Source organism: Notamacropus eugenii, chromosome 1 (genome assembly GCF_028372415.1).
Source record: "Notamacropus eugenii isolate mMacEug1 chromosome 1, mMacEug1.pri_v2, whole genome shotgun sequence".
NCBI lineage: Eukaryota > Metazoa > Chordata > Mammalia > Diprotodontia > Macropodidae > Notamacropus > Notamacropus eugenii.
In genome coordinates, this window is record NC_092872.1 from 413,793,202 (window position 1) to 413,808,508 (window position 15,307).

At 40.6% G+C, this 15,307-nt stretch overlaps 1 protein-coding gene across 6 annotated transcripts in view; it reads right to left on the reverse strand.

Moving 5' to 3' along the window:
- UIMC1 (ubiquitin interaction motif containing 1) overlaps positions 1 to 15,307 on the reverse strand; it is a 133,214-nt gene that overhangs the window by 107,552 nt on the left and 10,355 nt on the right. For 4 of the 6 annotated variants that reach the window (XM_072631108.1, XM_072631111.1, XM_072631112.1 and 1 more), the window contains exon 2: positions 5,999 to 6,042. In XM_072631108.1, the coding sequence (XP_072487209.1) occupies positions 5,999 to 6,042 (44 nt within the window). Of the gene's footprint in view, positions 1 to 5,998; positions 6,043 to 6,846; positions 6,929 to 7,259; positions 7,680 to 15,307 lie in introns of those variants that run through there. The other 2 variants (XM_072631110.1, XM_072631109.1) reach the window with 2 other exon arrangements.

Here is a 15,307-nt window from a genome sequence, read left to right on the forward strand (position 1 = left end):
TGGAGAAGAAGTAGAAAGCCAGTTTGGCTGGAACATAAATTATAAGAAAGTACTTGCAAAGGTAGGTAGGTTGGCAATTAACTAAATGGGAGAGGGGAGGAAGAAACAAGTAAAAAATAACTCTGGGGTTAACAGTGGTGCACTCAATAAAAATAGGTTAAGTTGGGAGGACCAACAGACGGTAAAGGGAAAGAAAATAAGTTCTGTTTTTAAGTTGTGAGTTTAAGATGTTTACGGGACATGCAGTTAGACATGTTCAACAGATGGTAATGAAGGACTAGAGATGAGCTCATGAAAAAGGTGAGAACTGGATGTATATGTCTGGAAATGATCAGTTTAGGGACGGTAAACTGAAACCATAGGAGATAAGACCACTAAGAGAAAGAGAAAATAGGACCAACACAGAGACCTAGGGCATATCTATGGAATACACAGGAATGGGACATGGATGATGAACCAGTAAATGAAAATAACAAGGCATAGTTAATCAAGTAGGAGAACCAGGAAATGAACTGGGAACAAAATATTCAAAGTATCCAGAAAGAACATGTGGTAAACAGAATCAAAAGATGCCAAGAGATAAAAAAGGATAATGGCTGAGGTAAGGTCAATAAATCTAGCAATTAATTTGTTGGCATTACTAATAAGAAACACAAATAAAAACAACTGTAAGGTTTAACCTCACATCCAGCAGTTTGGTAAGGATGAGAAAAAAATGGAAACAGTCAATGCTGGAGTGATAGTAGAAAAACAACCACATTATTGGTGGAGCTGTGAACTGGTATTACCATTCTGGAAAGCAACCTAGAATTATGCAAATAAAGTGAATAAAATAAACTTTAATCGAGAAATTACATTACTAGGAATATATTCCAAGATCAGACAAAAAGAAAAGGGAGGAGAAAGAAGAAAATAAGCACTCATATAGCATCTACTAGGTAGATGCCAGACACTGAGCTAAGTAGCTTTTTTACAAATATTATCTCATACGAACCTCAGAACAACCCTGTAAGGTATGTACTATTATTTTCTCCAAGGTCATACAATGAGTAAGCAATCTGAGGCTAGATTAGAAATCAGGTCTTCATGACTCCAGGTTCAGCACTCTATTCACTATACCACCTAGAAAAGGCCCATATACACCAAAATACTTAGCAGTACTTTGTGGTGGCAAAGAACTAGAAGTAAAGTAGCTGCCCATCAACTGGGTAACTATGGGAGATGATAAAATTAAGGGAGATGAATATTTATTTGTGTGTGTGTGTGTGTGTGTGTGTGTGTGTGTGTTCGTCCTTCATTGCTGAAGAAGACCGTGCCATCAGAGAAATAATGACATGACTTGCACTTGACTTTGTTTTGAGTGAGGGAGGGCTGTGCAGGTCACCAGCCTCTCTTCTCCTCCAGAGCCATCTGAATCCAGTGACCAGATATTCATCAAGATGACTGGAGATGACCCAGGATGAGGTAAAAGAAACTATGAACATGATTAATACAAAGAAGCATGAAAAGGCTTATATGAACTCATGCAAAGGAAAAAAGCAGAACCATAAAAACAACCGACACAATGACTACAATAATATCAGCCAACATTTCGATAGTACTTTAAGTTTTGCCAAGCGTTTAACATTTGATTCTCATTATCCTCTGGAATAGGTGAAATTGTCATCTTCACTTTACAGATAAGGAAATTCAGGTTCAGAAGCTTAGTGACATGTCTGGGGTCACACAGCTAGTAAGACTCAAAGGTAGGACCTGAACTCAGGCCTTTACTGTGTGATCCTTCAAACTCAAGTCTTTTTGACTACAAATCCAGAAATAAAAACACTATGCCATCTAATAGAAAAAATAGCAAAAGAATCAAAAATGAATGCTTGAAAATTATATTGACCAAGTTTGGCCCCAAAGAGAAATGAAAAGACTCCTTTGTAAAAGTAGGACTATAGATCTGGAATACTGTATACATTATACTTTTCTGGTCATGTTGGTTAGTTTTGCAGAATGATTTTTCCTAACTTCTTAAATTTGTTATTAAAAGGGATAGCCCAAGGTGGGGGGGAGAGGGGGTACAGTTAAGAGCCAGTGGGAAATTTATTATTTTTTTTAGAAATCAAATGTTGCTAACTTTACTGAGGTGAGTCATAGGATGAGAAGTCAGACTGCAAAGGGCTAAGAAATAGTGAGGTAAAAAGGTCAAACCAACCTGTGTAGACATTTTTCTAGTTTATCTGTAAAAAGGAAGCAATATATAGGATGATGACATGAGGTGTAGTCAACTAAATTATTTTTAATAATGGGAAAAATTCAGGTGTCTTATCTTCACAGGCATCAAAGATGCCAGTGGACAGCTTCATCAATCAATGAGCATTTATTAAGCACCTACAATCTTCTGGGCATTGCATTTAGCACTGTAGATAAAAAAGGATTGAAATGATCTCTACCCTCAAGAAGCCTCCATTATATTTTCAGAATATATAAGTAGATACAACACACAAAGTAAACAAAAGGTCATTTTGAGGGAAAAGCAACATAAGCTAGAAGGTTTCACGAAAGGTCTAATTTAAGAAGTGGCACTTAAGGTGAACTTTCAAAGAAGCTAGAAATTCTCAGAACCTGAGGAGGGAGCATATTACAAGCAGGAGGCATAGCCTATTCAAAGTTTGGAGATCAAATGTCACCTGTGAAGGTCAACAATTAGGCCAGTTTGGCTGGACTATAGAGTATGGGAAAGGGAGAAACATGCCAAAATGTAGAAAGTTAAGTTGGAACTACACTGTAGAAGTTTTAATGTTAAACAGAAGAGTTTGTAATACATCCTAGAGACAAGAATGAACCAGTGGAGCTTAATGAGTAGAGAAGGGACATTTTCTATGCTTTATGAATAGCATTCTGGCAACTGTAAGGGATAGCTTAGAAAGAGGAGAAAATGCAGTCAGAGAGACCAATCTATCAATGAGCATTTAATTAAGCTCCTACTAGGTTGGACAAGGTACGTGAGACACAAAAGATAAAAGCAAATTACCCTTTGACCTTCAGAAGCTTACACTCTAATGGGGAAACATGAATACATATAGATACTTACAAAGATAACTTTAGGGGAAAAAGACAGTAGCAGCTGAGAGTGATGTCACTTAAAGGCCTCATGTAAAAGGCACAGTATGAGCTAGGTTTTGAAGGAAAGTAGGAATTCCAAGAGGCAAGGTGAGGATAGAGTGCACTCCAGGCAAAAGGGATAGCTGCTGCTAAGGCAAAGAGATGGGAGGCACAATGTTCCAGGGAAAGAATGAAAAGGACAGTTTAACTGGATCATACAGTGTGGGAATAAAATTTACTAACGAAAAAATGTGAATAGTTTTAAATGCCAAAGAGGAGTTTAAATTTTATCCTAGACAGTTACGGAGAGCAATGGCAGGGGATGGGGTGGGGAAGAAAGAAAAATAATAGTCAGACCTGAGCTTTAGGAAAATCACTGGCAGTTACATGAAGGATGGATTAGATTAAGAAGCAGTTTAAGATAGAGACCAATTGGGAGGCTACTGCAATAGTTCACAATAATAAGGATCCGAACATGAGTAGTAGATGTGAGTGGAAAACCTGTGAAAGGTAAAGGTAATGACAGTACTTTAACAAAAATGGAAAGCTAGGTAGAATGGATTTTGGGTGAAGGATAATTTTGTTTTGAACATGTTGAGTTTGAGATGCATGTGGTACATCTAACTTAAAATGCCAAATTAGTGATCTGTGTCTTGAGACTGGAACTAGGAGAGAAACTATAGCTAGAGAAGAGATCTACCTGGAAGCCATCTCTGTAGAGATTATAATTTAACTCATGTGCATTTATAAGATAATCAAGAGATAGTAGAGAAAAGAATGCCCAAGGGTTTTCAGGGGATATCAGAGTGTATATTTAAGACCCCAAATAAGTACAAGGACTGAGAAAGAGTGTCAACCAAGTACTGGACTCTGTAAGAAAAGGAAAATAACATGAAGGCTAGATGATTATACCCAAGGATCTAGACAGGGTCATTCAGACAGTCAAACATTTACTAAGCACACACTATATTCCAGGCATTGTGCTAAGCTTATGTGACAGAAATTCATGAACTTAAGAAGGACAGGTTCCTAAGTGGCAGAATGAGGCTCTGGAAGAGGCAGTAGGAAGTACAGACAGTTCTAGCTTTACATAAGCAGACAGTTCTGCAGACTTCTACATAAAGTGATTTTTATGTAATTCACATTTGCCAGCAGACATGGGGAAGACAGGGAGGCCCAAAGAGGGCTGGTATGCAGTTCAAGGATATGTGGGAACCAGAGACAGAGAAGAGCAGGAAGAGGAACACTTGAGGCCAGGGTCAGCCACATAGCGGACTGATCAGAACCAAGAGAAAAGTCGGGGGGTGGGGGGGGGGGGGGCGTGGCACGAAGCAGTGTACCAGATATATTGGAGCAAATACATGCATATGGGGCACAGACAAGGTTGAGCGTGAGGTTCAAGGCAAAGGTCTCCTTTCTCAGAGCCCCAAGGTGTCAAGTCCCAGATCTAGCAGATCTCTTCTCCACCTCCATTCTGCTTTTTTGCGGTTTTTTTTAGGGTTCTTTTCTTTGGGGATTTTTTGCAGGGGAATGCACAGTAATATAAAGTTAAAACAGATAATTTTTTTTGAGTACAGATTTCTTTCATAATTCTTTATGTAAAGTTGATTTTGTAAAAAGCAAGAACTGTCTGTATGTTTATTCTTCTTGTATATTTATCCTCCCTCAGGAAGGAGGACAATTCAGCATCTTCTTCTACAGTTTGCATATTGACTTGGAAACCACAAATTAACATGATCCATGTTGTATGTAGTAGTTTTATTTTATTAGTTTTTATTCAAATTAAATTTATTTGGTAAATATTTCCCAAATGTATGAAGGTGTTTGCATAGCCAGGTGTTTCCACGAGTGCAAGAGATAGGAAGGATGTGAGAAGAGGTCTAAAATGAAAGGAAGTTTGCTATCAATAGAAAGGACTCTCCAAAAGGGCAAAATAGAAAGGGAGAAAAAGAAAAGGGAAAGGGTTAGATGAAGAGAAAGTAAATAGAGATAAGGGAGAGATTTTTCCCAGGAAAAAAAAGCATTCAGGTTTACAAAGCCCTAAGACATGGTTTTCTCAAAGACTGAAAGAAAACAAAGCACTTCCCCTCATTTCAACATTGCAGACAGCTCTGTAGATTCCCTTCACCCCAAAGAAAATGAACTTTGTTCCAAGTGAGATTCAACATTACAGGTACTGGTTGGGTCCTGGAGGCTAAAGGCCTATAGTCTTATCATTAGATAGTTATAGACAGTTGAAGTATCTCTTTTCTAAGGTTTGGTTAAACCAGGCAGAAAAAACAGTGTAAGGCAATGTAAAGCCTCCAAATCTAGTTCCAGAGAGGGATTAAAACTCCACCCTCCAGAGACTAGTAATGGTACCAAAAGGAATAACTGCTGGGGGAAAAGGGGTGGGAAAAGGGAACTTAAGTGTCAAGCAATCCTACCTGGAAATTCCACAGTTATGGAAACTGCTGTTTTCAAATTGATAGCAGGTACAAAATAAGTTCCTTTTCCACCCTACCCATGGAAAGAGGATTTTCTCAGATAGGTCAGTGGCATAGACCATGTGGCCTCAGGCAAGAAAGGCTATAAACCTAGTTCCTGAAAGGGGCCTACAACAGGGTATTATACCTTACCAGTGGAGTAATGCAAGTACACACACGCACGCACTCGCATGCACCTCCCCCCAAAAGGAGCTTATATATCCCATACAATCATTCAAGCTTGGGGAGTCTAGTGCTGGATTTCCACTGCACCTTCCATTTGTAAGCACAGCCTGCTACCCCTCTTCTTGGTCAATTCCTTTGAGGATAGCAGGAAGTAATTTCCACTACCTTCCAATTTATCTGGCTTCACTCAGTACCAGAACACTCATTGGCTTTTGAGTGAAAGGACCTGTGTTTGAACACAAACTTTGCTCACTTACCTGAGTGATTTGAGCAAGTAACTTGACCGTTCTGGACCCGTTTCCTATTTGGAGGAAAAAGAAAAGAAAATTTATCTCTAAATTCTTTTCCAGTTCTAAATCTTCTGGTGCTATAAAGGTAAAAATTAATCTATAATCAATCAGTAAACATTTATTAAGCACCTACTATGTGCCAGGCCCTGTGTTAAGCAACAGAGAAAAACCTCTGTTTTCTAAGAAGTTCACTCTATCTCATCCATGGAGGTGCTGGATTCACCTGGGAAGGTAGAGAATTTAACATCCTGCCAAAGATTTATTAAAAGAAAGAAAACAAGAGTTACAATACTTGGGTATCCAACCCATAGGTCTCTGTAACCCCCGGAAAAATTCTGTATTTCATTCTTAGTCACTCATAAAACAGGATCTGCATCCAATATACATGGCGAACCTAAGAAAGGAAGCAAGAAAGCAATAGGTCTGCCAAAAAAGAGAAGATGGTAGAAGAGTGCAGGTTGAATAGAATGGGAGATATGAACAACGTAAATGACACAGAGTACAACAGCAAGGAGATGAACTAGAAGTTAAGGTATGATCCATCTCTGGAGGAGAGAAAACAAAGGGAAAACAGGCATGGTGTGATGATGCCTTAAAAAGTTTCAGAACACTTTCTGTAGGGAGAGAGACCTAAAAATCACTTCTCATACACAAACCAACTTGGAGGGGAGAATGAAGAAATAGGAACAGAGGTCCTGGAGATAAAAAAGGTCAAAGAATCATAGATGAGAGCTGGAAAGGACCTCATAAATCATATAGTTCACCCCTTTCCTTTTCCCGTTGACGAAACCAAGGTTATGGAGATTGTGACTTACCCAAAGTCACATAGGTAACCTGTAGCACAGGCAGAATTCAAATTCAGGTCTTCTACCGACTTTAAAATAGATATTCCTCACCCTATACCAGGTGTAAAAGAATAAAGAGAGACAAATGAGAATGGGGTCTTGGGAGGAAAGAATGGGATGAGATGGGGTTTGGGGAAGGGAGGGCCGCGGGTAGTAAGTGGTGGTGAAGGGTTGGAGGAGGTTTGTAATGTCCGAGAAAGACGTTGGACATGTTAAGGGTCCTGAGGGATGAGATCCTGGCTACGGCATCCAAGTGAGTGAAAAATGAGGGGATAAGAATGGGAAGGGGGCGAAGCTGGGCAGCTGCGGAGCCCAGGCAGAGTATGTCTGAGGGGCAGCAACGAGGCCCTCAGGGATGAGAGAAATCCGAGGCTGCTACTCACCAGTCTAAGCCCGAAGCGACCCTGGCCCTTCCTCTGGTGACCCCGGCCTCGCTGGGATAATCTGAGAGCGGCTGAGGCTCTGGTGGCCCTGGCACTCCGGGAGTCGCGACACGGGCTGGGTGGAACCGCCCAGACCACGGAACCCTAGGGACAGTGCACTCCGGGAAGGAGGACCCAGGCCAAACTCTGGCGCAAGCGCAGGAGCGGCGGACTAAACCAACTCTCTAAAAGAGGAGGGGAATTCATGGGAGACACCACCTCAAAGTGGGCGGAAAGGGGAAGACTCCAGCAGAGGTGAGAGTTAATCAAGGTGTCTGCCTTCCAGACACCGACAATCTATCAGAAGAATTAAAACTTCTAGGTAAATCTGTACCTTACAAGCCAAAATGTGATCAAAATATACGAGACATGATACTCTTTATCTCCTCCCTCTGCTCAACTCCAGGTGGCTGAGAAATCCGAATTCTATGTTTACAAGCCCAGCACAGGGACATAGTACAACCATAAGATGGATACTTAGCATTTGTTAGATAAATGTTACACAGCAGATATCCCATATATATTTCTTGAATTGAAAGTTTTATGCGCAAAGCATTTGACCTGAAGTATTGATAGGATTTCCACAGGCAGAGCTTGGAAGATGGGAACTTCAAAAAAACTACTTTTACAGAGACAGAGTACTGATGGTACTAGATCTAGAAGGGTGAATACTATAATTTCAAGATTAGTTTGGGAAGGCTAGTAGTACCATCGATTCCCAGAATTTCAGCTCCTCTAAGGAGTAGGACACTTCAGAAAAAGTGTCAACACTTCTAAGCTCTAGGGATAATTTCAAAGTAACCAAACTGGCAAAAGAGCAATTTATAAGCCAGAATTCTAATTACTGATATATCATGAGTAATCCACCTCATCACTATCCTTTGCCTCTCTGATTAGAGGGTGGGGCAACTCCAAACTTCTATTTAAGGGTAGGGCTCAGGCTAGACATCTCATCTCTCACACCTAGATGAACTTTTTTCAGGCTTCTCTAATTAACTTTGAGGGGGGTAGAAAGCACTGGGAAGCACCCGAGGGGCTCAAACGTGCATAAGCTGGCAACCCAAGACTAACTAGGATGAAGTCTGAGTGCAGGAGCAAATCCGAAGAAACTGCTGAGTTATAGCCAACCCAAAACCTATGGTGCATCACAACTACTCAGTCCTGATGGAGCCACATTGATTACTGATAAGGACATGATCCTAGAGAGAGCCACTGAACACTTCCATAGTGTTCTCAACAGACTATCAATCAATGCTGAGGCCACTGACCATTTACCTCAGGTTAAAGTCAATCCCTCCTTAGCTGAACTTCCAACTGAAGAAGAGGTTTTGAGGGCCATTAGGTTCCTTTCATGTAACAAAGCACCTGGTGCTGATTCTATTCCAGCTGAGATTTACAAGGTGGGAGGGATCAATGTTCATACAAAAGTTGACTGAAATTTTCCAAGTTATATGGCAAGAGGAAGTTATCCCCCAGGAGTTCAAGGATGCCTCCATTGTCCATCTCTATAAAGGTAAAGGGAATAGATTGTCCTGCAACAATCACAGGGCGGTCTCTCTTAGTCACTGCTGGCAAAATTCTTGCTAGAGTCCTCCTTAATAGTCTGATCCTTCACCTGGAAGATGGTCATAGACCTGAGAGCCAGTGTGGCTTCAGAAAGGGCTGAGGAACAGTTGATATGGTGTTTGCAGCCTGACAACTCCAGGAGAAATGCCAGGAACAGAACAGAGGTCTGGTCACAGAGTTTGTAGATCTGACCAAGGCCTTTGACACTGTTAGTCATGAGGGCTTATATAAAATTATGTCAAAATTTGGCTGCCCAGAGAAGTTCATCAGTATTGTACGTCAATTTTATGATGGCATGTTTGCCCGGGTTTTGGATAGTGGACAAAGCTCTCGTGCTTTCCCAGTCACCAATGGAGTGAAACAGGGCTGTGTGCTTGCTCTCATGCTTTTTAGCATGATGTTTTCAGCCATGTTGTCAAATACTTTCAATGAGGATGAACACAACATCAAGGTCAACTACTGTACTGATGGTAAGTTCTTCAATTTGAAAAGGCCACAAGCCAAGACCAAAGTGGAGGGAGTATTCGTGCATGATTTTCTGTGTGCAGATGATTGTGCACTCAATGCAGCCTCTGAAGCTGAGATGCAACAAAGTATGGATCAATTCTCTGCTGCCTGGGCAAATTTTGGCCTAATAATTAACACCAAGAAAACACAGGTGCTCCATCAGCCACCACCACACCATCTATACATGGAACCATAGATTACCACAAATGGAGAGTTTTGAATGCTGTGGATAAGTTCACTTACCTTCGTAGTGTGCTTTCCAGGGATGTACACATTGACAATGAGGCTGATGCACACGTTGCCAGAACCAGCTCAGTGTTTGGGAGGCTCTGAAGAAAAGTTTGGGAGAGAAGAGGTATTTGACTACCAAACTGAAGGTCTACAGAGCTGCTGTGCTGACCTCATTGTTGTATGCCTGTGAAACATAGATAGTCTACCAGCAACATGTCAGAAAACTGACTCGCTTCCATTTGAACTATCTTAGGAAGATTCTGAGAATCACCTGGCAGGATAAGGAACCAGACACTGAAGTCCTTGCTCAAGCTGAACTGCCAAGCATTCAAACTATGCTTCAGAGGGTGTAACTCTTATGGTCTGGCCACACTGTTCAAATGCAAAATGTATGCTTGCCAAAAAGACTATTTTATGGAGACCTCACAAGGGTTAGGTGATCACATGATGGTCAGAAGACTCTCAAGGTCTCTCTGAAGAGCTCTGAATTTGACTGTGCAACATGGGAGACACTGGCACAGGACCGCTCAGCATGGCGTCCTCACATCAGAAAGGGTGCTGTGCTCTATGAGCAGAATTGAGACAGCAAAAAGCAAATGTAGAATGTGCAAATTTGGAGTATCCACCCCAAAAATTCATACGGACTATCTGTGCCCAACTTGTGGTAGAGCATTCTAAGTTCATATTGGTCTGATCAGCCACAGTTGGACAAGCTGAAACTTCAGAACAAAGGACAACAACCAACCAATTAACTTCACCATGCTCCCTAGGTAGGGTACCTCCTCCCCCCACCCTCTGATTATTCAGCTTTCTTCAGTGTATTGTCTTTCCCCATATGATGCCCTCTTTGAGGGCAGGGACTACCTTGATTTTTTGGTATTTGTATCCCCAGCATTTAGCACAGTGCCTGGCATACAGAAGGAGCTTAATAAATGTTTATTAGTTATTGATAAACCTGGCTGTCTACAAAAGTCCTATTCCACTATCTCATCATGGCCAAGAAATGACCCTAGATTCCCCCTAAAAGCTATAATGCCAGCCCAGCACAAGTCTTGGCAGAAACTATCAAACTTAAAAGACTTCATAGTACAGGTCACGAAATAGACTGAACGTCAACGTTTAAAAGCCAGTAGAGTTAAAGTCAGAGAGGCACTTAACCCCAAAAGACAGCAAGGAAGGAATTTTTTCAGCTACAATAACTCATAAAAATCTTCTAAGGTGCAGAGGTGTTGTGACTTATGCCCTGTGATCTATGTGAAACTGACATCTTTGAAATACATGTTTCTGCATAAGGCACTCTCCAAGTATTTCTTTCTACTGAGATGAAAAGGGAAGGGAAGTTTCTTGGTGGATTTTCCATCATTTTGTGTGGCCCTGTATTCCATTAGTACATGAAATTCCTTTTGTGGAAACTCCACCAATTTATCTACACCTTTTAAGTCTCAGAGGGTTGTCTGGGACACTGAGAGGTGAAGTGATTTGCCCATGGTCACATGATAAGTATTTCAGAGGAAGCTCTTGAACCTAGGTCTTCCTGATTGCAAAGCTTGCCCTATATCCACTATGCCATGCAGCCTGCTACTTCTATCAATCTAGGATAGCTTAATGAATTGCCTTCTCCACTAAAAAGCTTTTTATGTCTAAAGAATTACAAAAACCTCTGCCTTAGAGTATGACAAGCTCTTGATTCTTTAGTTCTTTTTCAACATTCCTTTATAAGTCAACAAAAGTAGCTGGCATTAATATTCTCTGTGTTACAATTAATCAGGTTATAGTTTTGTCTATGCTAGTTTATACTGTGGAGTTGATGCAGTTTGGGGTGCTAGGAACCCCAAAATGCAAGGGTATGGGAGGGGCCTTGAAAGAATTCAGCCACTCAAGTCTTCTTTCAGTCAGAGTAGCAAGGTTTTATAACACTAATGGGGTATAGGCTCTAGGAACCCCCTTGAACTGATTCTTCCCACATGATCTGGCCTCCACCTGAAGCCATAAACCTTTCATTATCCTTAACTGAGCTTAACCCTCCATTGTCTGTTACCTCCAGATTGCCTCCAGCTGTTTCCCCACCCTTGATCACATCAAAATCCCACTCTCTTGGTTCAGACCTTTAGTCACCCTAGTCCAATCAAGACCGTCCTTGTACCCCTCCTCCCATTACCCCAGACTATTAGATCACCCCCCAGATCCCTCCCACAGTCTTTCTGTGTATAAGATCCTTCTTATCTCCATGAAGTTTCTCAGATTCCATCTAGCTCAGATTCCATCTGGCTTGCTTGTTAATACAAGCATCACAAATGGTGAGGCTTCTAAAGAGTCTACCCAATATGGAGAATCTTTAATAAACTTTGTTCTTACTTTGGCTGAAAGAAGGCTTGAGTCCAATTCATTTGAGCAGGACCTGAGATGCTGGTATTTTGGGGTTCCAATCACCCCAAACCTCAGCATATGGTTCCCTGACCGTAACAACTTAGGGTTAGGGTTAGCAAGGTTTTATTATAACACCAATTAGATGGGCAAGATTCCTAGTATATATGCAGTATTGTGTCACCAATAGGAGCAAGCAGAATCTTCAAATTAATGGGTAAAATTGGTACTTGTATATAAGAAAAAACAGTGAGAAGATCTGGATGGGATTAAAGAGTGGCAAGTAGCCTGGGGTGGACCAGCTGCAGACAAAGAAAGGAGTTAAGTGATCTGAGAGGTACAATGCATGGGCAGTTAAAAGGATTATTGAATACCTAGATGGACTGAGATGGCCCAGAGATGCCTCTGAAAAATGTTGGTGTGGGAAAGTTCAGGGGCTGGGTTGCGTTCAAATACATGGTCTTTTCCTTTTAGGGGTTCAGATCTTATAACCCCATCCGAGGGATATCTTTCTTATTTGAATGGGGTAACTTGGGCTTCTTAATCAGCCTGGGGAAATCGGCTAGTTTTATCCACCACCTTTACAAAATCCTTTCTAGGCTAGAGCTGGATTATATCCTAGGAAGATGTCCACATTGTCTATTTTTATCCTTTATGTTGATTCTTAATTTCCATTTCAGAAGGTCCATTTTATGACCCTAGTTCCAAATGTTAGGGGTAGCTTCTGTTTTAGAGTGGAGAGCCTTTATGTACTGTAGCACTGTCTCATTAGGACATGCTTAGGACTCAGTCTCCCAAAGTGAAAAGGATAAAGTCTTTTATATTGACCAGTTGACAATATAATAAGTAGGAGATTCTGAAATCCTTCCTACCACCACTGTGGCTGCTTTCTATCCTTTAGCAAGGGCTTTCCCCAGGGAGCACTTGTCTTCCATAGAAGTAATGCACAGTGGAATACTTGTTAGAAGATGGTCCCCAAAGTGCACATTTATCAAGCACAGGGAAGAAACTGAAGATGACAAATGCATGTTATTTCTAGTAATGTCAGTCCCCAACAGGATCCTGAGTCTTGGCATTGCCTAGCATATCATAAGGTAGGTCAAAGAATGGGTAAGAATTAAGACTATTAAAATGAATATCCAGCATAGTAGCCAGGAATCATACTATTAAAACACAAGGGACTACTTTTTTGAATGCATTTCTTGGAAGAGAACTGAAAACTATTTTGAGCATTTAATGGGACTCAGGGGATATTATTTTCTAAATCCACTGCACAATGATTTCTGCATTCAATCTTTCTGCAGTGCATGAAAAATGCCCTTTGTGAGATCTGTGCCTGTACAAAAATATCTTTTATCTTCCTATATTTCTAGCTGAATAATTATAAGTGTATAAGAGTGGGTTCCTAGGACTCACATGAACCTACATTCATCAGTATGGGCACTCCCTCCACTTCTACACAGCACAAGTCCTCCGAGCCTTGTCATTCTGTATAATTCACACTGATGTCTTTGTGTAAATTATCTATAAACGCTCCATCCAACATACTGGAGACCTTACCTCTAACTCTTTTAATATGGTCCAGCTCCTCATTTACACTGTCAACCTGTTGATCATAGGACAAAGTCCACATATTTACATGTGTTAATATTTAATATAAACTTTAGACTTTAATAAGGGCCAAAGTTTGAATTAAGAAGAGTCTGGACCTAATAGTCTCCTTTGTTTAGAGGAAAAACACAGATACCTTGGGTTGTAACTTCAGCTTTTGTCAAACTCTGTTAAGATAACAAATTCAAAGGCCTGTTTAGGACAGGATGTCTGTTATCTGGGTGATGGGACCTTTTCCTTATCTTAAATCACAGAGATATGCTACAGAATGAAGATGCCCATAGCTTGGGATCATAAAACCCAACTGACGCCACTTTGTTTACAATGTGTTTAAGAGAGCTCCTTCCTCATGGCAAAATGTACTTAAGACAGTCAATTTCTGTACTTAAGGCAGCCAGTTCTGATCCTGGCTCCATAGCGCTATGTAACTGTTTTCTTTATGGGGAATTGATTAATTAATTAAATCATAAAATGTATGCATTTAGCCTGTTGCCTTTTCTTAACAAGTTTTCAGGTCAACACATGCTAACCTAGTTAAAGTAGCAAGGCATCCAGAGGAAGTGACAGGAGGCAACAGATGCCAAACAATCACATCACTGCCACTACCTTCCCCTCAGCTCTTTCCTCCTTCATAACCACTGGTACTAAAGCCCCAAAAAGAAAATTCTTGCTCCCAAAGTCTTTTACAGACAAATAGTTCAACATGAGAAATATATATAGCTTAGAAATACCATTAAAGAAAAAAGCATTATCTGCTTTACCACTGCACCCTAAGGAGCATAGGCCATAAAGACAATCTGACTTGCAGATGAAATTTCCTTTAGATACTATCTCCTATTAGAATATAAGCACCTTACAAGTAGGGACTATCTTACTGTTTGTTATCTCCGGAAGTTAGTATAGGAGTTTGCACATGGTAAATTGCCCAAATTTTTTTTCATTCATTCATTTTTTTCACTTAGAACATTAACAGTTAAACTGATTTTGTAGACTAAGAATTCTCAACAACTCTACATCTTTTTCTACTTCTTTATCACCATCACTATGGAAACAGAAGGAAGAAGCATAGGACCAAAGACTATTTTGAATCTTTATGTTTCAAGAGTCTCTAGGCCAAAAAATTAATCACTTCTGATGATAAGCATCACTACCCTTAACTAGTAGGCTCATTGGGCCTCAGGACGCAGAAACCCCTTCACACAAGGTACTATCTAGCAATATTTGCAATCCAGTGGGATAGCTTTCAGGAATCTAAGGTAACCTTCACATCACAATGAGGCATCAGAAGAGGTCTTCTGTAGAAAAGATCCTTAATAGAATTCTTTAAAAGAATTCAGACTTGCATATCCATTTGCTTTCAGAAATAATTTATCCTGATTGGCTTTTTTTCCTAGGTCAAAATAAGGGTCTGAGTGGACCTAGTCAGTACAAGTCTTGCAAGGTTCCAATCTGTCCTTTATATTCTAACCAAATTAATCTTCCTTAGGCACAAATTTAACACTCTTCTTCCTTCTTCCTTCCCCCAGTTCACTCTGAAGCTCATACATTCAACCACAATGGGTCCCTGGCCAAGCTCTACTTAATGGCTGTATTTTGGGTCTTCCTGGCTTTGAGTGAATTTAGAGTGAATGTCAATGGTAACCGTTTCCCTTTGGAACAGCAACCCTCAGGATCTCTCCCTTCCAGCTTGATTTTTTTTATTTTGTTTTCTTTTTAATTAAAGGGATCAA